Genomic DNA, 25,059 nt, shown 5'->3' with positions numbered 1-25,059 from the left:
GAATATGAAATAATTTTACCTCTAAGTACTGCTTTCCCTGCTTCCCAGAGTAAAGATGGAGATGAGTTTGGGGAGTCATTCATTTCCAAATAGTCTGCCCACTCTCTCCTTATGATCTTATCGAACTCTTCATCTTTTAACAGTGAGATGTTAAAACGCCATGTAGGAGGTGGTTTAAAGGTGAGGTCAGTTTGTAAGGAGAGGGAGACTGGTGCATGGTCGCTGATAATAATGGGGTGTATTCTTGTAGAAGCTTTCTCGGTAATAGAATTATTTGTAAGAAAAAAATCAATTCTTGAAAATGATCGATGCACCGAGGAATGGAAGGTGAATTCCTTCTTTGTTGGATTTTTTAGTCTCCAGCTGTCGCCAAGGCCAAAATCATCCATATATTCCTCTATTACTTTAGCAGATTGAGATTGCCTTGTACGTGTTGTGTTATTGGAGCGATCTACTGATGGATTTAGGACTGTGTTGAAGTCTCCTCCAATGATAACAGTTGAATTTGCTGTTAAATCAGATAGTTGAGAGAAAAATGAATGAAAAAAGGCCGGATCATCATTATTAGGGGCGTACAAATTCCCAATCGTATATTCTTTATTAAATATAGTTGCCTGGATAATAATGTATCTGCCTTCTGAGTCAACTATTATGTCATTTAAAGTAAAAAGTAGCCTCTTATGAATAAGTATAGAGACTCCTCTTTGTCTACTGTTATAAGAGGCAGAATAAACCTGATTGAAATTTAAGCCAGTAAGTAATTTTTCTTCAGATTTTTGTAGGTGGGTTTCTTGTAGGAGACAAATGTCTGCTTTTAATTTTGAAAAATGGTCTAAGATTTTTATTCTTTTTGCCTGTGAGCGAGTGCCACACACATTCCAGGAGACCAGAGTTAGTTTATGCATATAGACAGTTTAAGTTCAGCCTTGGATGTATAGCTATGTGAGCAGCTTACTAATATTGGCATGTTATGAAATAAACTCAGTCTGCTGATAACGTTGGATGGGTGTACAGCAGGGTTTAGATCTATGATGGGTGTGGATAACAAGACTGTAAAACATGTCAAACGTGAGCACAAAAAAACAAAGAACACTGGTGCCTCGACATATATAACAAACAAAAGATTTACATAGGGAGTTTGTGTGGGGGGAGAGGGGAGGTGTGAGTTTAGGTGGTTAGGGGAAGTAGAGGGAGGGGAGGTAGACAAAAAGGTGAACAGAAGGGGGTCAAACATAAAACAGTGAGCCATTATTATAAGTAGCCATAGAGGGATTAAATACATATACATATATACATACCTTCATATATATACACACAATATATACATTATTTTATTGTAAATAAACAAAGCTCTTTCGTTTCACCATGCTGATCAGAACAGCCAGGGAGTGGTATTGGGGTCCCGGTACAGTTGGCCGTCGATATAAAGTTTATCTACAACCAAGGTAGACCGTTTCCCCTTCTGTCTGTTCTGCTTCAGTATGGGAAACAATACCTTCCGCCGCTCGTTTATCTCTCTCGGGAATTGATCGTTCATTCCGAAAGAGGTCCCTTTAAGCTCCCGTCCTTTACTTTTAACTAATTCTTTCTGTTTAAAATGTTCGAATTTAGCGATAATAGGACGGGATTTATTGGCTCTACGGGCTCCGAGCCTGTGAACGCGGTGAAAGGAAATATTATTCACCGTTTCCTGGGGAATTTTTAAAGCCGTTGTCATAAATTTCCTAATTTCTGTCTCCGGATTATCTGTGGTGCTTTCAGAGATTCCCGAAAATATTAAATTGTCCCGCATACTACGGGACTGGACATCCAGTACAGTTTCTTTAAGCGCTTTATTCTCCCTTTTAATCGTTTCCAGCTCGGTTGTAACTGCGGAAAAGTTAGAACGTAGTTCCGCGTTGTCCAGTTGGAGCTCACTTACCTGTTGATAGGCGTTCTCCAAACTTACCTTCAGGTCTCGAATTTCGTCGCGGAGGACGCTGAGAACATCTAACTTTTTATTTATTGACTCCAGGACATCAACCGGGACGTCCGTTGTAGCTAGGTCGTCCGTATCAGTCGAGGAGTCGTTTTTCCTCTTCTTAGACGGATTGTCGCGGTTCGGGTCTTCCATGACGCAGTTGTAAAAATATCCGTCGATAAATCGCTCGAGGTCCTCCACGGTGGGTGGTGCTCCAAATCCGCAGTTCGAGGAAGGAAATATCAATAATTAAATGCAAGTAATGCGGTGATTAAATTTAATTTTCTTTCGAGAAAGAGCTAAGACGAGTGAATTCTATTTCAGCAGCAGGGCGCCGCCATGTTGTATTCCGAAATCTCACTGGCAATCTCACGAGAGTCACAGCATAGCCTCCATCCCTCTCATAGCCTCCATCCCCCTCCCATCGGGGGTGGCCGATCTTAAAATAAATCAATACTGAATTTTAAATAAATCGTTAAAGTTGGCGGAGCCAGGGGGCGTGGCTATACTTGATAGACAGCAGCAGAAGCCTCTGCGGTAAAACGTGGGCGGGATAAGAGAGTCCTCAGCCAATCCTGCCCCTAGTTGCTCTCCGGTCCAGTCTGTTTGATGACGCTTTTTACATCACTGGCTCCAAAAAATCCAAAACGGCGACCAGGAAGTTGCAAAATCCGGGCTTCATTTCCTCGGCGTTGAAACCAACGGGTGACGTCACGGTTAGTTTACGCCTGGTCAAGGGTCACTAAATCTGAAGACTTCAAACGAAGGAGACATTTTGTGCAACATATCAAGTATCATAAAAGTCATTCCCAGTGGAATTCAAGTCTGATATTGTGTGGGACTATTCAGAGCAGTCACATGAAGCACTGTATCTGTTTTCAAGGGTCTAGCCTCGTGGGAACCCGCTTTTTTCAGCAGTGAGGCCTAGTAGTAGTAATGAAGCCTGAGGCCTTCAGACATGTAAAAAAAATTTCTGCTCGGTCATTTTTGGGTCTAGCGACACCAAATCGGACATACTCCTACTAGACCACCCCCTGACCTTGCATATTTTTTTTCAGAGTTAACTCAAAAGGGGCCTGAGCACGGCCCCGTTTTTCACTCCACGATTAACCCTTTAATGTCCAAATGCTTCAAAACGGGCTAAAAAGGTCAAAATCTCACACATTCCTAAACCAATTTGGACCAAACTGCACAGGTTCTAGATATAGAGGCTAATGTGAACGCTCATGCACGTTTCAGATCTCCAGGGGCCCCGAAGAAGGAATGAGGGCCAAAAAGACACGTTTTTTCATAAATGTCCCTCTTTTGCTCTCATTTCTCTTCTGTTACACTCAGAGAGCTGAAACCTGGGATCTGGTACCTCTGAAACATCTAAAATCTAAATCCACTGGAACTGTTTTGCTAGCCCCTCCCAAACCAGAAATAGCTCCAGGAACGACATAGAGACTTGTGCTTCGAATCAATTGTTCACCAAGGTCACCTGAATCACCATGCATCAACATGAGTTTCAGCTCATTTGATGCAAAAATTACTAATTTATGGGGCTTCAATGTCCAAAAATGTGACATTTTGACCCTGCGCCAGGGGTCACAGGAAGGTCATAGAGACACCAAACCACTACAGTTCAGCTCCAAATATAGCCTAGTATAACATAGTAAAAGATCAGCCCCAGGGTCCCAGTAGAAAAATCTGACCAAGTGTTCATGTTAGGAAAACCGTAACCCTTGTCAAACTATCAGACCCTGAGAGCCTTCTACCAGTGGAATTAGACCCTCACCCTCATTTTTTACCCAAACGGGACGAAATCTTAACCACAAGTACTAGGGCCCCCTGTGAGTCGGTATATACAATTTCAGCCTCCTAGGTCAACAGGGGGCCAGATGGTGCCATGTTGAAGTTTGGAAGTGTGCCCCTTTAATGTCCAAAAGGCCAATTAAGGGCAAAATCTCACAGATTCTTTGACCGATTTGGACCAACCTGCTCATGCTTGATATTGGGTCCTAAAGTTCATTGTTTGTTTTGTCTATCCATCCATCTATCCATCCATCCATCCATCCATCCATCCCACACAAAGTGCATTTTTTGAGTTCTCTACACTTCTATCGATGGTTGTGCTGTTTTCATAGAGGCACACAACTTTATATTGCAGTAAAAACAATGAGCCCAGGGGGAGTTAAAATATGACTGGAGCAACTAGAAACTACTTCAGGGAGTTAATGACACACCAGCATAGCAACACAACTACAGCAACAACAAATACCACAACATCTACAGAGAAAAATATCATTATTGCTCTCCTCATTAATAAGAGATGTAAACGAGATGCCATATTCATTCAATATTCATTACGGTACTGGATGGTTTAAAAAAAAAAAACTTTATTGCACTGTCAGTGAACAAAACAAACAATGAACACCGAACCGTGATGTATGGATTGTACTTTATTTCATGGGGAAAAAAGTATTTAAAAGGCTGCTTAAACACACCCACCAGGAAATTACGTCAATTTGTTGATTATCTAATTAATCGAAATCCAAAGTATTAAAAAAACTGATGCTTTTGTCGGGAGCGAGCGATAACATCCGGATTGTCTCAAAAACGGGGGTGCCGGATTCCAAGGAAGAATATATTTGTAAAATCACTAAACTCACTAAAATCCATCTGAAGTTGTTTATTTATTGAATAGTGTTGTGAGATGTGTCTGATTGTCAAGTGTAGCTCAGGCAGCTTAGTGTGTGAATGTGAGTGTGTGTGTGCGCGTGGCCGAGCCGCGCTGCGGGTGCACGAGCCCGGTGTGTGTATGAGAGACGTAGAGGAGAGACGACTGAGATTGCGACCAGGGCAGGTAGTGAGCAATGGCATGTTGCTGATAACAGTGCAGTAGTTAATAAAGAGCCCCTCTCTTCGGCAAAACGGCCTCTGTCTTTTGGGTGTGTTTGTGCCACAACAAGTGTGGAGTCGAGTCTTGGGAGTTAGCCCCGAAGGAAGCTACTTCGGCCCTGGAGAAGACGGTTCTTGTTGTATCTTTATTTCATCACTGATGTGAAGTTCTTTACATGTGGGCAATGTGTCTTTATTAGTTAAAAGACAGGACATTGAAATTGTAAGATGTCATTGATTTACACCTGCATTTTGTGCTTCATGGCGCTAGGTGTGCTGTTTGCATGTTGGACATTGTTTTACACAGACACCACCGAAGAAGAAAGGTGCCCGAAGTGCTGCACGTTGCTCTCCCCTGTGTTTTTCCGACCACGGTCAGGAAGCGGACAGCAGGAAAGGTTAACAATAGATATCGTCAGTAACTACACAAATACGTTAAGAGCTCAGATAACGACACAATGTGACGAATAAATACAATAACATATAGGCCTACACCGTTTGGTTTAGCCCGTGGACGCTTCCTTAGCAACCACCACAGCAACGGTGGGAAACGTAACAATTCCATTCCGAGATGTGAAAGATTCATCGTAATAACAAACAAACCCAAGATCATACACAAAACTGAACGAATATTGTGAAATTAAAATGTATATTTTTCGCTAGAAATGTCACCAAAATGCTTTTTTAAGTCCAAACTGTCTTGAAATAATGCATTTTCCACCGAGAATGAAAGGAAAGGCCGCCATGTTTTCATTTCGAGAGGCCCGCAGCAAGCAGTCACTTGACCTGTCGTCAGGCCAATAGAAAATACTAGGGAGAAAAAAACGTAAACATTTTACAATTTTCAGACCTTTATTGTGAGACTGTTACGTTTTGTTCTGTGGACAAACGTAGGTATTTCACATTTGGCCATGAGACTGGGTTGCCTAAAAAACACACGTATTTGTTCTTGTTTGTCATGGATAGCCAGTGTTGGGCAGTAACATCACTACAAATAGCGTCGTTAGTAGTTTAACTACATTTTCCTCTAACGATGTGATAGCGTCGTTGGTTACAAAATCAAAAAACGTTTCAACAGCTTAGCTGATCTTTTGGTCATGTAGCGCGGTAGCGAACGCAAAAAGCTACATTACAAATGATTAATGTTGAACTGCTTGAAGCGGAGCTTTCTGCTCTGCTGCAGTCTCATCTCACACTTTTAAGGATCAGATAGTGACATCCTCTCCAAACGCCGACATGTCTGTGTCGACCAATAGAAGCGGACGAACTGTTGATGTCGTCATTCAACAATCCCTTCCTGCGACTCACTGGATCCACACAGACGCTCGCTTCAGTTCACTGAGAGATGGCAGAGAAGTAGTCAGAGTCACCGTGGCCCTACCTAAATAGTTATGAGTTTTGTGAAAAACGGAGAAAAGTTGTTTTCAGATGCCTACTATGCCAGCCCAAGACGAAGTTTCTGTCAACTTCAAAGACGTCAAATACAAATGTGAGAACCCATATACAGGTGACTACCGAATATGCACAACCAGCAGCAGTTAGCTAACCACCACATGTCAACCGCAGTATAAGATGCACACACAACGAGCTACTTTTCAACATCTAAAATTCGTGTGGCAGTAAATTAATTAAATTAAGTGTAAGGTTGTGGTGGCAGTGTGTGAATATGTGTAAATTGGGGGATTAAATAATTAAACTGATACATATAGGAGGGAAGAGGTATGGGAGAAAACGAGGTAACAGTAAAACCAAAATCTGTCTTCTTCAGTATTACTGTTAACACTAATGAGCAAATGGCTGAAAAAAAAAATAACAGAAAGGGTAACAAAAGTGATGGCATAAATGATTAAATATCTTAATCTTACACTCAAGACCAAAATTGAGTTAAGTAGTAGTGGATACAGCACTTTGGGAAAGCATTGAATGATTTTACATCAATATTAGACTTAAGAAATAAAACTTGATTTAATACCCAACGTGAATACCCAAATTATGTATAAAATTGTCTTACTATAATATTGCTTACTTTATATGGAAATGATATCAAATGTAACCTGTTATACCCTCCAATGTAAGTGGTGTGTTAATATAAGCTACTGCAACTTAATTATCAGATACATTATGTCTGCAATACAAACTAAAAAGAAAATCAAAACAATGATTTCTAATGTAAAAAGGTTGATTCATTTTAAATATAGCTCCACATATTCCTCAGTGTATCAACTTACTAAGTTTGGAGCACTGAGAACAAAAATGATGGTTTAATAATAAACAAGTCAGCATTTTCTTGTCTCCGTTTGACTGGCTTCATTAGTCCCTGAAATTTTTTGGTAAGAAAAAAGGTAACTTGAATGTATTAAGCTACTTTGGCCATATTGCTGTAGCTTAGCTTGCTACATTTCTGTGGGTCATAGCTTCAGTGTAGTAAAGCTTGATTTATCATGGAGTAGCTGGTAGCTTAGCTCATTATAGTTTCCAAGTAGCTTGCCCAACACTGAACATACTTTACTTCTGCTACTATAAATTAGGAGTATTCCACTTTTTTGGCCCCAGTAAGTTTGTCTACAGAGCCAGAGGCTGCACTTTCAGCACCACACTGACTATTCCACACAAAGTATTACTTGATATCCTACCTAAGATTTTAAAGGTTTAATTTGCCCCAATAGTACTTATTACAATATCTTAACATGGTTGTTAAGACTTGCATTTGGACAAATTGTGTCATTATCAGGTAAAATAATAACGGAATCATCTGCAATGGCCTTTGTGGAATCTGGATCTCAAACAGCACAATCTGAAAGGTTGGAAAGAGGTGAAACACAAGGACAACTCTGGAGGCAGATTTATATTTATTTTATACAAAAACATTACATGAAAATAAAAGCTAAACACACAAAGGTAGATTATCTCTGTGACTTCCACGGTGAAATCTCTGATCTCATTACCTCCTGATAGAAACACAGAGACAGGCATTAACATCCATAAGCAGATATAACACTGATATTCTCATAAACTGCACATATTTCACTTTACCTTGGTAAAATATATTTAATTTTTAGCATTTAATTTATTTATTCATTCATTTATTTGATCAGGGACCATGCAATTATCATAGGACTGATGCATTACATATAGAGTGTATCGCACTGAGCTAATTTTCAACTCCTGTCACTGGTTGGGCTTTTAAGTGAAAGTAGTCAAAGGACCAACAACACCTAGAAAAACAGCACAGACGACAATAAAAACCTAAAACAGCCACCCATGCACACACAAACAGTTTTGGAGCCCTGACCATGAGTAAATACCCTGATAACTGCTGTGTGTGTAACTATAAAAGAGAGAAACTGGATTAGTTTGTTAAGCACTACCCCAAAAAGGCTTGGAAAGGTGTTTTGAGTTTTAAAATATCTATCAAATAGCTTAATGGACTGAAGAATGAATTGATTTATTTCTGTTGATTGGTGCAGACTGTGCAGAGATGTCAGAAAAAAGTCAGTCCTTTTCTTTGTGCTCTGTTGATTCCTTTAGAGGACCACTGGCTTGGTTTTCTTTCTAAGAACAAATCCAAAATGTGGACAATGAGGGTGGATCTGTGGGACCATGAAGGTGGGACTGCTTTCGCAGAGTACAAGAACTTCTGACTGGAAATGAGAAAGCAGATTTAAAACTGCAAGATGAGACGTACAGTGGAAACGCAGGTACTGAAGTTTTCTTTTAAATATTACTTTTTCCTTTGCTTTTAATACACACACTAATGTTAGTCTGTGTCTATGCATTGGATCTATACTTTTAAAACCAGTCTGTTTTCACTTTTAATTGTACTTATTGTTTCCATAAATGTAAATTAAAGCTGTTCAGTGCAGAAATTCGAAACATCACAGTATCATTATCAAATCAACTTTAAGTCTTGATATGATGGAGATTTGCTGTTACTTGTTGAAACATATTTTTATAAAAGGCCAAGCTGCTTTTATCAGGCCCCAGTGATAATGCTGGTTTTCTCTGGAAGATCTTTGCTCTGTCAGTAATGTTAGAACCACCACCATTGGTCAGTACAGACTTGTATGTATCTGTGTTTTTCTCAGGAACAACAGCACCCTCTTCCTTTTATGCACTGCAAAGCAATCCAGCAGCTTCAAATCCAACCTCAAATGTAGAGCAGCAAGAGACTGATAGATTTCTCATTTGTGCTTCACATGACAGATGTAAATATGAAAACGATAGCAAAACTCTGAATTCTAAAACTTTCTTTGTTTCCACCTCTGTCCAAAGGTGACGCCATCTGTGGCATTCATCAAAGTATTGACCAGAATGGCAATGGCTTCAGCACCACTGACTGTGAAAACGATGGGTGCTCCCCATGTACCGTGGGTGACATGATAGTGACTGTTCCTCTTCAGAAGGTGGTGGTGGCTGGTGGGACAGAAAGGGTGGCTCTGCCAACCGAAATGGCGACTACCACCCCACCGGTCAACACATCGGCTGGGCTTCAGGCCTCTACTGGTGCACTTGGAGATGTCCTGCACCTTACTCTGCCAAGGCTACCAGAACCATGATCAAGTCTGCATAAGAGGAGCTAACACTGACATCCTGTTAATGCCTTGGTATTTCTTTCAAATATGTTCCTACATCTGTAAAATAAATAAATAAATAAATGTAAGCATAGTAGGCAGTGTTGCTTATTTGTAATTCTCAATCAAATATTTCTGCACTAAATCACTTTCCTAAGGATTTTTGATTTATTAAAAATATATACCTGAAAAATGTGTTTGTTGACTTGAGAACACACACACTCACACACACACACACACGTACGTGTGTGTGTGTGTGAGTGTGTGTGTGTGCCCATGTTTTTGCGATATTGTGGGGACCAAATGTCCCCACAACTGTAGGAAAACCGAAAACTATGTCACTTGTGGGGACCTCATTTCGGTCCCCACAAGTTTAAACAGTGTTTTCTTGGCCATGTTGTTGTTACTGAAAAAAGTAAAAGTGCAAAAACGTTTCTTTAGGGTTAGCCATTGTTTTAGTTAGGGTTAGGGTTTGGTTAGGGTTAGGGTTAGGGTTAGGAGTTAGATATGAATGGGAGTCAATGGTATGTCCCCACAATGATAGCAAGACACACACACACACACACACATAGTGGGACTATAAGATGAGAAGTCCTCTGCTCACATCAGTACAGTCACACAGAGGCAGATTCAGCTCCACATCAGATCGGTCAGTATTCAGCTGCTCTATTGAAAAAAACACAACATGCAAGCAAAGTGTTTTTTATATGATATTTGCTGCATTTTGTTATATTTTCTCTGTTTGCTGCCTTTGACATGTGTTCATCAGATGCTGGCATGAATTTTACTCCTGGGGACAGAAATGTGACAAAGGTCTGGAATCATCGGGACTTTGTTCAAGCTGTCAGCATGAACGTGACCGTTGTGGTCCTGGGCATCACCATCAACTACATCAGCGCCGCCATGATCTGCACGTTCACCAGGCATGATGTGTGTGAAGCAGATATTAGTGCAGAATATGTGTGATGCTTCTTTCGTATCTACTGTTCCTAACCTTGGTTCTATAGAGTTCACAACTGTGGTCAAATTCTAGTCAGCATAATAACTGTTAAATCATTAAAGACTAGTATGTGAAATTACAAACTGATAAAGTGTTACTCTGATTCTGTAACACAACCTCTGCTGGTTCAAATGCTAAAATTGGCTCTGTTATTTACATTTTTTTTATCATAAAATAAATGAAAATAAGAAAAAAACGTGAAACAACACTGATATTGGAACTACCACTTTCTTCCTTTCATATGTAATTCTGGATGTGTTTTTCATGGCACTATTACTGTGGTTTAAGATTTTAAAAACTAACATATGACTAATTGTACAACAGATGTTGAGGTCACTGCAGGAAACAAAGAGGGATAATGGTCATTACTAGGTCTATGATAGTTCTCTGAATGCAGGTAAAGATGTGTCATTTATTGTCATCTAACCCCCCAATTCTGGCGTTCTCTTCAGATCTTCAAGCAGAACCCTCGCTACATCCTTTTCGTCCACCTAGTGCTGAACAACATGATCCAGCTGACCACCAGCATTACCCTTTTCATCTGTTCCTACGCCTTCGGCACCATTGTTGTCACCGTCTGTTTGCTGGTCATCCTGCCAGCCATCATCACCACAAATAACACTCCTCTGAACCTCGCTTTTATGGCAGCAGAGTGCTGCATTTCTGTCTGCATGCCCCTCCGCTACGACTACATATGCACTGTCAAAAGAACATATATTGTAATTGGCATAATCTGGGCTATAAGTTCTGCTTCTGTCCTGCCAGATGTCTTCTTAATGTTTGCCACTGAACAGATGGAGTTCTTTCACACCAGAGTGTTCTGCATCAGGGACACTACATTCAGGAGCAGCTACAGTAAATCCAAGAGGGACGTGTCTTACATCCTGTTACTGGTGGTGGTTTGGCTCTCGCTGTTCTACTGTTACTTTAGAATTTTGTTTGTGGCCAAAACTGTTAATGCAGATGCTAAAAAGGCAAGAAACACCATCGTGCTCCACGGATTTCAGCTTGTGTTGTGCATGACGGTCTATGTGCAGCCAATGTTGACTCGGGTTCTCACGTACTCCTTCCCTAAAGGGACACGGTACATATACTTTTTTAATTTTATCATACACCAAATTCTTCCACGCTTTGCAAATCCCATCATCTATGGGCTACGCGACAAGCACTTCAAAAAGTATTTGAAAAGGTATCTGTGTACATTTAACAGCCATTCAAAGACAGCACCGAAGACGTCTTAAACCTCTGAGCTACAAGCGCTTTCATCGATTTTTTTTCTCACGTTCTCACTGTGGGCTCATTTTTCACTTCAGCATAAAGTCCTGTAACTCTGTGGAAATGACTGGAACTCAGACATGTTTATTGTGCAATGTAAAAGAGTCATGATGCCATAAATCAGTCGAAAAACATTTTTCCCATTCTTAACATCCTATTAGTGCCCACAGATGTTTAAGACGTACATTTTTACAGCCTCTACACACTGTGCACTCATACATCCACTCCAGAAGTATATTTCATGCTGAATGTTTCTTCCAACAGCTGGCTCCATTTGATGCAGTTTTTGAATCATGCAGCATCTGTTGTGTTGACTGTCTGTCTTTTTTTTTTCACTCTCTGTAATTTGTTTCCACACTTACCTCTGCTCTCTGTACATGTGGTCAGATGCAGTTCATCCAAACAGTCCATGTGACTGTTGGATCTGGTGCAAATGGTTATTTTTAGAAGAAATTTAGATATTTAGAATAAAGGGATGTGATAAAAAAAAAACTCATGTTTTATTTTCTAATGATTATTTAATTTATTTTTTTAGAGCTTTAGAGAGACACAGAAGGAGGGAGGAGAGTGAAGGGACGACATGCAGCACATCACCATGAACCAAAACCCAAGCCATGCTCCAGGAATGTAGCCCTGACATATGGGACACCTGCTTATCCACCCTGAAATGTCTTGATTCTAACCTTAGATTTGGTCAAGTTTTTGGTCAGCTATACACTACACATTATTAGTTCAGGCTCAGTTTTCATGGAAAACATGACATTGTCTGAGTGACCCCAAACTTTTGACTGGAAGTGTTGAAAAAGGTCAAAGAAGACCTCAGAATCCAGGAGCTTCACAACCATAAACAATGTAAAATGGGGTCAGTGGTTAATCACAGCACAGTACTAAGTGTGTCTGTCCTTGAACTGTAATGTATGGAGGTGGCAGCTTATTTCTGGACTCCTTTTGCAAAAATATTTTTGTTACTTCCCATTAACTTTTGTGTTTCCACTGACCCATCAAGAAAGGCTGAACTTTATCATAATATACAGTAGTTTGTGTTATATATTATGTAGTACACTGCCACCAGTTATGACAGCAAGAGTCAGTTTGCCTTCAGGAGAGTTAGAAAAAATATTCTGACCTGCCGTCACTGACATGGACTATAGATTATGAGGTGTTGTGGTAGCATAGCTGTCACTATGGTTTGGGTTGTTACACTTGTAGCTGTGGCACATTTGCTCTAAGGGGTTGTAAAACACAGTGACGGCTGGTCATTGTCTATAAGTTACTTTATTCCTGAACTCTGGTGGTGCATTGGTAACATAACGGCCACAGAAGCACCGTAGGTTCACATCATCGTAGAGCTGGACGTATCTGAATAATAACCACAGCTTCTCCAACCTGCCGGACACAGCAGCTGTGCTGTAAGACAAGCTATTGCAATGTTCACAAAAATAAAAATAAAAGCATCTAATAGATTTTTTCCCCCACCACAGCTTTAATACAGGTTAGAGTGGTTCAATTTAGATCCAAATTCACAGATTTCTAGCGAGACTAAACTACGTGGAGAAACCAGACACGAGGTGTATTATTATTTACTAATTATTTATAACCCACAGGTCTTTATTAGTATGAATATATTATGAAATTATGATAATGTAATGAGTAAATGCTATTTCTGATTTCAAACAACTGCATAATTTTGTGACTGTGACCTCACTGAACCCAATGTACTCAGTAAATTTACATGATTAACTTTGTTAGTTACTGATCATACCACAAACGTCCTCTAACTCATGGTAATGTAACGTGTGTCTGTGCCTGTAGAAAAGCCAAACTGTTTCTTCATATTGCCAGTCACTTGCCCAGACTGTGTTCTGTGCAGACTGATTCTTTGTGCCAGTAAAACATTCACTTTGACTTGAGACACGACTCTGAGTATTAATTTGGAGAAGAATTTGGACTCCTCTGAAGAATTTTCCTGACAGAATAAAGTGACAAATTTCTTGTGAATTCACATTTTGTTGTAATTACTGTATGTTATTTTACAGCCTTATCAGTGACATTGATTTAAACAGCTGACTGTATTACTGAACTGTACTGTAGAATGAAAAGCTTAGTCAATCATAAAATTGTAAAATTAAAGCAAAATACGGTTAAAAACAGTTAATTACTGTGTAATCAATAAATTTATTGTAATTAATAGTCTAGAGTGGAATCTGAAGTTTACCATTTAATATTGTATCTAGACTTTCAGGTAAAATGTTGTATTTACATAGTGTTGCCACTTTAATTAATCATAACTGTAATTAACTGCTAATTACAACATTTTATTGTTTTAAATTGAATTCCAAAGTTTTCTTAACTGCAGACACAAACCATAAATAACAATGTGTCCTTCATCTGTATGAGCCAGAAATAAAATCAAATTCTAAAATGTGAAAATGCGTCCTTGTGTACGACTTGATGCTTGCCAGGATGATGTCAAGTTAGCATGAATTAAAGCTAGCTCATAAACTCAGCAACACATTTGCCGTTTAGGTTTATATTTTTCAGGAGGAAGGATAACTGTCAGCTGTTGCATGTGGCTGACTGTTATTCTAAAAACAAAAATACAGCATTCACACCATCAGTTTTTATGGAAACCTGCTGTTAATGGCCATTCTTGTTTAAATAGCATTTGACTGAATTTTGGTGAAATGACTGGAATTTATAGAATAATTTATTACAATGTACGTCATGGATTAAATGATTAGACCACCCATATTTTCTTTAATTTCTTGTTCATTTTAATGCCTGGTACAACTAAAGGTACATTGCTTTGGACAAATATAATGATAACAACAAAAATATCTCATGAATTTAACTTCAGAGCTGATATCAGACATTTTCTATGTTTCTCTTGATAATAATTATAGTCACTTCAGTTCTTCCATCAGTAGCTATGGCATTGTTCTGCCAAAAACAGCTTTTAGGATTCCATGTTTTCTTTTCTGTCTGTTTTAATCCCATGATCCACACAGGAGTTAGTACTGATTCATAACCATTGTTTCTGATGACTGCAGCCATGCGTCTTGGCATGCTCTCTACCAGCTTCTGATCACAGCAGACCATTCCTGTTGCACTAATTCTAACTAATCTGCTTTGTTTTTGGAGTTTGTGGTTCTCCATTTAGTGTTTGATGGTTTCTCACAGGTTTTCAGTTGGATTTAGATCTGGTGATTGAGCAGCCAAGGCATGGTTCCAATGTTCTGGTTCTCCATCCAGGCTTTAACTGACCTTGTCTTTTTGGAAAATCCAGTCATTGGAGGCAGGAAAGAGTTTTCCAGCTGATGGAAGAAGGCTGTTTTCAAGAGTAGTCCTGTTCATGACCTGGTTCATTGGCCATGTTCCACCCAGACTGAAACTACCCCAGATGGTCACTGATCCACCCCCATGTTTTACTGTAGGGGCAGACAGTCTGGTTTGTAGCTTCTCCAGGCTTCCTCCTAACCAGTAAGTTGTCTGGAGTGAACATCAACTGAAAACTGGATTCATCCCTGAAGAGAACCTTAGCCCAATCATCAACAGTCCAATCCTTGTGATCCCAGCAAAGAGTAACCGGGCTTTCCTCTGCCTTTCCTTGATGAAGGGCTTCTTCCTGCCCTGTGTGACTTCAGACCAGCTTCAACAAGTTGCTTTCCAACTGTCCTTGCCAAACAAGTCAGATTTATCCACAGTGTCCACTCATTTTTAAGGTCCCTGGAGATCTGATGCTGATTTCTGACACAGGAACAGATGAGTGACGGTCATCTGGTGGGTAGAAAGATGTTTCCTGACCAGCTAGTGTAGTGTATCCCGAATCTTCTCAAATTATATCTATTGTCACAATTTTAGGTTCCAAATCAATGAAAAATATACTCAGTTAAAAATAATAGTTGTAGTAGTCTCACCAAGGAAAAAAACAGAGAAGAGTCTTGAAGCCGTCTTCAGATTAAAAAAATAAAGTGTTTATTTTGTGCACAGATCAAAACACTCAGAGATACCCCGGGGTAAATCTGACTATGCCTTCTGATGGCCTGTCTTTTATACATTTTGGCTCTGGGGTTCCACGCCCCAGGTCCATCCTTCTTTTTTGGGACAAGTTGGGACTTGTCTGACACCATTACATCATTTATTCTGTTATTAATAGTATCTGATTTCCTGATGCTTTCCTACAAAAATCAAAAGTTGATCAGATCCACCAGGTGGTGTGCCAAATCCCTCCCACTGTCTCACTGCCCAACCAATCAGAGCCTTTAATTACCACGAGGAACCTCAACAGATCAGTTCTTTTACTCTTTACACTTCAGCAAATACATGTAACAACCCCCCCCCCCCCCCCCCCCCCGACATGACCTCGCCTGACACACTGTTACAGCCAGCTAAAACCAGTTTTTACCAGTTTTTGTCGGTAAGCACCATGTGCTTTGGCAGACTGCCCTCTGACATCCAGATAATCAACCTGATCATTCTCACAGAATTCTGCTGGGTCACTACTATGTAACACTTTACTTCTAATTTAACAGTTTTATCTCTAGTTCTGAAACTTGAGCTGTGGCACAGTTTTAATTCGAGCTGTGGCACAGTTTTAATTCGAGCTGTGGCGCAGTTTTAATTCGAGCTGTGGCGCAGTTTTAATTCGAGCTGTGGCACAGTTTTAATTCTTTCCTTACTGCAGTGTAGCAGTTTAATTTTAATTTTAATTCACCATTTTTTCACCAGTTCATTTACCATTCTTCAACACTAGCAGTTTGGTAAAACCATGCTCAGCTTGTTTTTTCTTGGTGTAATGAACGATTGTCTTGGAGATCTTCAGTTTTTTGGCTACCTGTCTCTCACTCAGACCAATTTCCAGCAGTACCAAGATGGCTGTCTTTGTGTCTTCACATAATTCTTTAGTTTTAGGCGTTATGTGAGAGCTGACAACTTCTGAGTTGTGCTACGACTTGAATGTCAGCAGGAAACCATTCTAGACCTTTACATGTGCAGTGCTGCTTATGAAATGAAATGTCCTCTTATATACCCTGGAATAGAATGAAACTGAAGCATGTCAGACAGGACATAAAGTTTGATGGAATCAGCTGCCTTTTTGGTTGTGTTCATTGTTACTCTTCAGGTAATAAACCTTTAGTGGTACCAGCCATTAAAATGAACAAGAAATTGAAGAAAACAAGGATGGTCTAATCATTTTTTCCATGACTATAGCTAATGGTGACACTTCTCGTGTCTTTCAGACGTTCTTAATCAGCTCTGCAGACCAGTTTACAGGGTGTCAAACATGCGGCCTGCCACAGGGAGAGTCTCAAAATAATCACAAACACACAAGATAGAAGGTCAGAAAAGGCCCTCTATAGTCTATAGTATGATTTTGAGTTTCTGTTTCATCACTGTGTTACAGTGATGTTTTTGTGCATGATAAAGGTGGACAAAGTTAGAAGCATCCACATGGTACGGAGCAGAAATTCTTTTCACTTTCTGTTAGCAGGTCCCACATTTTGAGCAGCAACATGTTTATTCTAAGCAACATGAATGAAGCCATCAATGCCAAAGTTTCTACTTCTTGAACACCAACTCAAAATGTGTGTAAAATTTCAAAAATTGAATAAACATGACTGACTGATAATCTGGTGTTAACTCACTGGTTGCACAAATGAGTAGCTTTCAGTTTCTGAATGTGCTCAAACTGCATACATTAGTTAGAGCGTCTGGTAGTGGCAGTTCTTTTTAAAAAATTAAAAAAAATTCTTCATTTTACAAATATGTGTATTCATAAAAGTTTTGCAGAACATGCAGTTCTTGTATTATTTGCAACATTTTACTGCAAATTTAGATCATAAAAACCAATGATTTATTTTTATTGAATGCATGCATGAGAGATAATCTATTGAAATCACAATTCATTTGTTTTTGTCCCATGTTGTTTTGCCCCGTTTGGCCCACAGATGGAAATCAAGGAGGGGCAATGCAATACCAGTTTACAAAAATACACTCACACACAATTCACACTCATGTGACTGGCAGAAGTTAATATTGAAGTGTACAATCTGAGGTAGGCAAGTTTTCTATCCTTCTAATTCATCCCTCTCTACTGTCACAATATATTACTGTACTATTATCTTGTCCCTTTTATGTGCATGTATTGCTTCTTTCTGTAAGTGTGATCAGAACCTCAATTAGGCACCTCTAAAACAATTCAACGAGCCACCGCGTGTGTGAGAACTAAATTACTCGTCTTAAACTTGCTGTAATCCTTTATCCAGTATTACATGGATGCACTATTTCTAGAATTTTTTAATTTTGGATTCAATTTAGCTGAATCAAACTTTTCAAATTAAATTTTAAAATATGTAATACATTTTTAATCTACTTTTGAACTTGAATAACAATAAAATAAACTTATAAGAAGAATGTTCTGTTTTTGTCACATAAGCCATTTGTTTGGTAGTAGAGTGTGACAGTCTCAGTTATGTACCATAGACAAAAACAGGGACTGCTGCTATAGCAAAGCTTTTCAAAAAGACTGTGAAAGATAAGATCACTGCAAAAGTACTTTTAGGATAGATAAATGATTTCACTTGACTGTCTGTACATGTTGTATACTACATATACATACAGGGTGTCCCAAAAAAAAATGTATACACACTTTAAATAAATGTAAACTCGGTGTTTATTATAATTCGTTTAATTTTCAACATGTAAAACAATTTACAAACATCATTCTATTGTTTTGTCACCACCTGTTCTCACACTGATGTCTGTTCTGGTCCAGACACTGCCGACAACGTGAAGCGATGGAATAGCACACATCATGAAACAGTTCCTTTGGTATCTGCATGCATTCACGTTCAATGGCTGCTCTCAGTTCAGTGACTGTTGCAGGTCTCATTGCGTAAACTTTGTCTTTTAGGCATCACCATAAAAAAAGTCTAATGGTGTGAGGTTAGTTAGTTATCAGCTGCTAAAAGCTGTATACATGTTTTTGGGACACCCTGTACAAACACCGCCGTTCAAAAGTTTGAGGTCACTTAGAAATGTCCTTATTTTTGAAAGAAAAGCATTTTTTTTTCTAATGATGATACCATTAAATGAATGATAAATCCAGTGTAGACATTGTTAATGTGGTAAATGCCTGTTCTAGCTGCTGATTTTTAATGGAATATCTCCATAGGGGTACAGAGGAACATTTCCAGCAACCATCACTCCTGTGTTCTAATGCTACATTGTGTTAGCTAATGGTGTTGAAAGGCTCATTGATGATTAGAAAACCCTTGTGCAGTTATGTTAGCACATGGATAAAAGTGGAAGTTTTCATGGAGAACATGAAATTGTCTGAGTGACCCCAAACTTTTGAATGGTAGTATATATGTACACTAGCAGTCAAAAGTTTGGACACACCTTCTCATTCAGTAGTTTTTATTTAATTATTTTCTACATTGTAGATTAATACTGAAGATATCAAAACTATAAAGTGCTAATCTTCGGGATTAATGTACAATGTCGAAAATAATACAAATAAATAAAAAATGACTGATAGTGTATATAAGTTATTCATATATATTCTCTGTTCTGCATCAGAATCAATCATCTCCATGAATTCCTCGGCTCCTGATTCCAATGTGTCGACCAGTCTGACCTATCGAGACTCATCAAGCACGGCTGTGATCAAAAATGTGATCGTTGTGGCTCTTGGTCTTACAATCAGTTATATCAACGGCACGCTGATTCACACCTTTAGAAAACACCAGGTCAGTGTTTGTTGTTGCACCCAAATTATTGCACTATCAGCAGTAAGAAGGAACAGATGGAAAGACGAGCTGTTTCTGCTCTCTTTCAGGTATTTTATGTGAATCCTCGTTACATCCTGTTCATCCACATGGTGGTAAACGACATGATCCAGCTCACTACAACAATCAGTCTGTTTGTCTTTAGTTATGTCTTCTACAAAATCCACGCTTCCATCTGCTGCCTTATTATTACCTTTGCTGTCTTCACTACCTTCAACACTCCATTAAATTTAGCCGCCATGGCAGTTGAGTGCTACATTGCTATTTGTTTCCCACTGCGACATGCTGAGCTCTGCACCATCAGAAGTACATATGTCCTGATAGGGTGGATTTGGGTTATGGCTGCAGTCACAGCTCTGCCAGACGTCTTTATCACTCTGGCAACAGAGCCTGTACGCTTATTTCATTCCACAATATTTTGCGAAAGGAATAACCTCTTCCGACACCCAGTAAGTCTTAAAAAGAGGGACGTTTCTTATACAGTGTGCCTGATTGGTGTTTGGCTCACCCTCTTCTTCATCTACTTCAGGATCTTCTTTGCTGCCAAATCAGCTAAAACAGCAAAGCCAGCAGGAGGAGACACAAAGAAGGCCAGGAACACGATCCTGCTTCACGGCTTTCAGCTGCTGCTGTGTATGTTAACCTACATGGCTCATGAGATCAGAAAGGGTTTGGTGTCCTGGTTCCCTCAGCATTATGTGCAAGTACTCTTTGTTTGCTATATCATCATCCAGATTCTCCCCAGGCTGATCAGTCCAATAGTGTACGGGCTACGAGATAAGACATTTAAAGAGTATTTGAAAAAGTATCTGCTGTGTACAGTGAGTCCAGACAAGAGTAAAGTCCGTGCTGCACTGAATATCAGATTACATCAGATTAAAGGGTGGAATTTTTCAGTGTGAAAGTACTCTAATACATAATATTGGAATTTGACCTATCAGAATGTCAGAATGTTTTTATTGTCATTGGATGAGAACCACGAAATTGAAGGTGCAGTCCTTAAAGTACATAATAAAATAAATAAAATAAAATACATAACATAACAAAATCAACCAAAAAATCATGTCAGACTATCAATATAAAAACATTCCTAAAAAACATTCATACCACCAATAAAACCCGCTAAAGACTCGAGTTATTTAATGTGTCCTGAGTTCAGTACATAAATGGCATTTGCATAGAAACTCTTTCTGAGTCTGTTTATTTTCTTTTTCCAATGCTCTGTAACGTCTGCCTGACGGCAGAAGTTCAAACAGGTAGTGTCCAGGGTGTGAGGGGTTTCTGATTATATTTTGTGCCTTTCTGAGGCAGCGAGAGCTGTACAGTTCATCGAGGGAGGGCAGAGGATAACTGGTGATTTTCTGGGCCATATTGATGAGCCTCTGGAGAGACTTCCTGTCTGCTATTGTGCAGCTGGCAAACCAAACACACATGCAGTCAGTGGCGTATCCAGGACTTTTTTGCCGGGGTGGCCTTGATGGGACACAAAGCTAGTGTGGGGTGGCTATGGCATAGCGGAGTTTAATGTCATGTACGCAGCCGACCACAGTTCAAATCCCAGTACTTTGCTGCATGTGACATCCCCTCTTTCTCCCATGATTTCCTGTCTCATAAGTGTTGAATAAAGGTGTCTATTCTGGTTTATTTTTAAATTCCATTTCCCATTATTACAGTCCGCAATTATATCTGGTTATTTTAACTACTCTAAATCAGTAAAATATGTTCAGGATAGGGTACAAATTTTCTAAGAGCCATTTCCTTGGATTAAAGTCCTCATCTCTTCACAAATTAGATTAGATTAGCAAAACTCAACTGCTCTCAACTCATCCTGTAGAATAACATTATCAGTCATCAGCTCATCAGCTGTGTCACCTGTATTGTTGCTTTACTAACTGAAGCGCCATCTTGTACCAATTACTGCAGTAAGTTGCTAGGAACGCTAGATTCATAACATCGAATTTTAAACAAAAAATTGTCTCAGATTAGTTATTTCACCGGTAAGCAGCTGTGTAATACACAGTATGATGTAGAGAGCTGTTAGATCATGGGTAGAAGCCAGACACGGAGCTGATGGGGTTCTATCCGTCTTGTCGGCGTTTATTTCACTCTAGCTATGACAACCTGCTAACAATATATTATTCCTTACATACATCTTACATGTGAAAAGTAATTCCATGAGCTCTTGTTTCCTTACAGCTCTCATTAGAGCATCCATAGGCTGAACAGAAGTCCGGCATCTAAGTGTTGAGTGGCAAAACCAGCATTGTAAAAAAATATCCGAGCACCTTGTGTAGTAGCTGCACGTGTGACGTTTCTATCATTGATTGACAGAATTTCTCTTGTTTCTCGTGTTGACGAACTTGACCAACCATGGGCGTAACCACCATCTCAGAAGTGAGCGGGACAAATTTTTCAGAGCGATTTATCATTCTCTTACATTTAATTGCACCGTCCTTAGTGGCTAAAGAACCACATAATCCCTAACAACCACAGTGCAATACCAGGGGACCAACTAGGCTAGTTCTTTAAACTATAAAGTATAAAACTTTAAACTATAAAATCTAAAGTTTTAGTGGCCAAACTCTAGTTGAGTTGACAACAATGTCCCTTGAACTGGACGAGTAGCCAAAGGTGCCAAACACTGAACATGAAATGATCAGTACTGCCTGGTTTCTCCCTGCAATAGATATCTTATTTTCAGGACGTTATAATCTCTCCTTACCTGTAAAGACCCTACATCCTTGTCCCTGCTGCTGGCCTCTGATCCATCTCCTCCCTGACTCTGCTCTTTCTGTTATGGCAATAAACATAAAAAATGTGGTAAGAAAAATTCTGAAATAGCATTAGGAAGAGTAAAAATTGCAGTAGAATTTAACCTCAAAATCACTTTAACCCATAGATACATATTTTTTTCATCTCTGCAGACCCTGCATGGTCAACATTACTGCTGGCCTCTGGTCCATCTCCTGCCTGACTCTGCTCTTTGTTATGGAAATAATCATTAAAAAATCTGAAATCAAAATTCTGAGATAGAATTAGAAGAGAAGGAGTAAAAAATAGTTGTAAATTTATACCATAGATAGCCTATTCTTTTCTCCTCCCTGACTCTCCTCTTTTGGGACCAAAGACTTAATACATGGAGAGCAATTGTGAGCACATTCATCTGCCCAGAAATGAAGAGGACTGGGTTTATTCCAAGAATAACTAATTAGCAAGTAATATAACAGAGGCAACCACATTTAATTATTAACTAGCTTAAACCATATTGATATATTGCCACGTTTACCTTGTCAATCATTGAGCTAACAAGTCTAACATTGTTTGCATCCAACAAGGTCACACACACTTACACGGTTTGTTTGGAAAGAACTGTGTAAAGTTTTTTGCTTCTTGCTGGCTCTGGCTGGTTTGCTAACATTACTCCAGGACGCACGTTCAGCACTGCTTCAGCACAGCACACGTCTCCTGTGGAACACCTGCGTTAGCATGCGCTCATGGTGCATTCAAAGACCGGCTCGGAAAACACGTTACTGGATGCTTAATAACGGGTTTAGCTGTTGTAACGGCTGAACAAAGTGCGGGGGACAGAGGGGACAGATGTGGAAAGTGCGGGGGACATGTCCCATGCGTACCCCGCTCCGTTACGCCATGTGACCAACTACCTATCAGATCTGGGGTGGCCGCAGGGGTGGCCAATGAGATTTCAGGGGTGGCCCCCGGCCACCCCAGGCCTCCCCTAAAATCGCCATTGCAACGCAGTAGGTCCAGGAAATGCTCTCTATGGAAGCAGGCGATAGAAGGCCCACCAGCAGTCTCTTTCGGCAGGTTGTTGCTCCTGAGGACCCTCAGGAAGTGCAATCTCTGCTGTGCTTTCTTCAGAGTGGTTGCTGTGTTTGCAGTCCAGGTCAGGTTGTCCTTAATGTGCACATCAAAAGAGCCAATTTCAGGAAACCCTCTGCACAGAGTGCCATGGATGACAGTGGATGAATGTCAGTGTTCTTCCTTCTATAGTCCACAATAATGCCTTTGTTTTCTCCTTTGTTTTGGTTGTGTTTCAGGATCGGGTTGTCCTGTTGACACCACACTGACAGTCGACTCACCTGATCCCGGAGGTGCAGTCTCATCTCCCCAGAGATAGCCCCACCACATGTGCCATCTGTAAATTTCAAGATGCTGTTACTGTGGTGGAGGGGAGCACAATCGTGAGTAAAAGGGTGAATAGCAGGGGGCTCGGCATACAGTCCTGGGGGGAGCCGGTGCTGAGGCTGATGGCCGAGGAGAGGTGGGGGAACACTTTCACCCTCTGGGAGCAGTCCATCAGGAAATCCAAAATCCAGAGGCAGATCGAGAGAGACACTCCCAGGCCTGACAATTCAGCTACCAGTCTGCTGGGGAGGATGGTGTTAAATGAAGAGTTAAAGTCCACAAAGAGCAGCTGGGTGTAGCTCCCCTGCTGCTCCAGGTGGTACAGAGCAGAGAGGAGAGCTGTAGGTACAGCATCCTCCAGGGACCTGTTAGCTCGATAGACAAACTGGTGAGGGTCAAACAGAGAGGGGAGACAGGAACTGATGTGAGCCCAGACCAGTTTTTCAAAGCACTTCATAGCTATGGGTGTAAGTGTCACCAGGCGATAGCTGTTCATCCACTAATGGTGTTTCTTAGGGAGGGGGACGATAGTGGAGGACTTCAGGCAGGGAGGGACAGTAGCCTGGCATAGGGGCCGGTTGAGATGGTGGTAAAGACCCCAGCCAGCTGATCTGCACAGTCCCTCAGCACCTGTCCTGAGATGCCATCAGGACCCACGGCCTTCCTCGGGTTCATGGCTCTCAACACCCGCCTCACCTGCTGCTCGTCCAACATCAGGACATGGCTGCTGTGGGCTGGTGAGTGTAGGACATCCATCTCTGATGGCTGCACCTCAAAGCGGACAAAGAAGGTGTTGAGCTCTTCCGCTAATGAGGCGCCCCCATGGTGCCCCATGTCAGGCTGCTGGGTCTGTAGTTGGTGATGTGCTGGACGCCCTGCCACACCTTCCTGGAATTGTTGCTCTGAAAGCAGTCCTCGATCCTCCTTCTACATGCAGCCTTGGTGGCCTCTCTGATGCTTTCTCCAGGTTGGCTCTGGCAGTCCTGTACAGCACCAGAGCCAACCTGAAGAGAGTGTTCCTCTCCCAGAGCAGGTTCTGCACCTCTTTAGTCATCCAAGGCTTGGTGTTGGGATAAACCTGGATGTGCTTGTCCATGGTGATGAGGTCTGTGCAGAATCTGATGCATCCCAGGACAGCTGTGGTCTACTGCTCCAGGTTGTGGTGTTCAAAAACATCCCAGTTTGTTGACTCCAAACACTCCTGCTGATGTTAAGAGGAATTATCAGGCCAGGTTTTAACAGTTCTGGATGTGGTTGGGGCACTTTTTCTGAGGGGGTGTATGCTGGTATGATGAGCAATAGACATGTGGTCAGACTGGCCCAAATGTGGTAGCTGTTTAGCCCTGAAGCCCAGTTTTATGTTTGAGTAGACCTTGTCCAGTGTGTTATCTGCCCTGGTAGCACACTTTACATGCTGGTGGAATTTGTGGAGCAGTC

General features: G+C 40.5%; 2 protein-coding genes across 2 annotated transcripts; both read left to right on the top strand.

Moving 5' to 3' along the window:
- Window positions 1-8,418: 8,418 nt before the first annotated feature.
- On the top strand, window positions 8,419-12,104 carry LOC110969605 (odorant receptor 131-2-like). Its single transcript, XM_051948717.1, has 5 exons — window positions 8,419-8,465; window positions 8,926-8,993; window positions 9,113-9,256; window positions 10,181-10,341; window positions 10,864-12,104. Exons 1-5 carry the CDS (start codon window positions 8,419-8,421, stop codon window positions 11,650-11,652), a joined length of 1,209 nt encoding a protein of 402 aa, XP_051804677.1. The 3' UTR covers window positions 11,653-12,104.
- A 7,177-nt stretch (window positions 12,105-19,281) lies between these two features.
- LOC110969602 (odorant receptor 131-2-like) lies at window positions 19,282-23,553 on the top strand. Its single transcript, XM_051948716.1, has 4 exons — window positions 19,282-19,437; window positions 19,527-20,297; window positions 23,376-23,380; window positions 23,535-23,553. Exons 1-4 carry the CDS (start codon window positions 19,282-19,284, stop codon window positions 23,551-23,553), a joined length of 951 nt encoding a protein of 316 aa, XP_051804676.1.
- Window positions 23,554-25,059: the final 1,506 nt, after the last annotated feature.

This window comes from Acanthochromis polyacanthus, chromosome 5, assembly GCF_021347895.1.
Source record: "Acanthochromis polyacanthus isolate Apoly-LR-REF ecotype Palm Island chromosome 5, KAUST_Apoly_ChrSc, whole genome shotgun sequence".
NCBI classification, from domain to species: Eukaryota; Metazoa; Chordata; class Actinopteri; family Pomacentridae; genus Acanthochromis; species Acanthochromis polyacanthus.
This window is presented reverse-complemented; position numbering and strand designations above follow the sequence as displayed.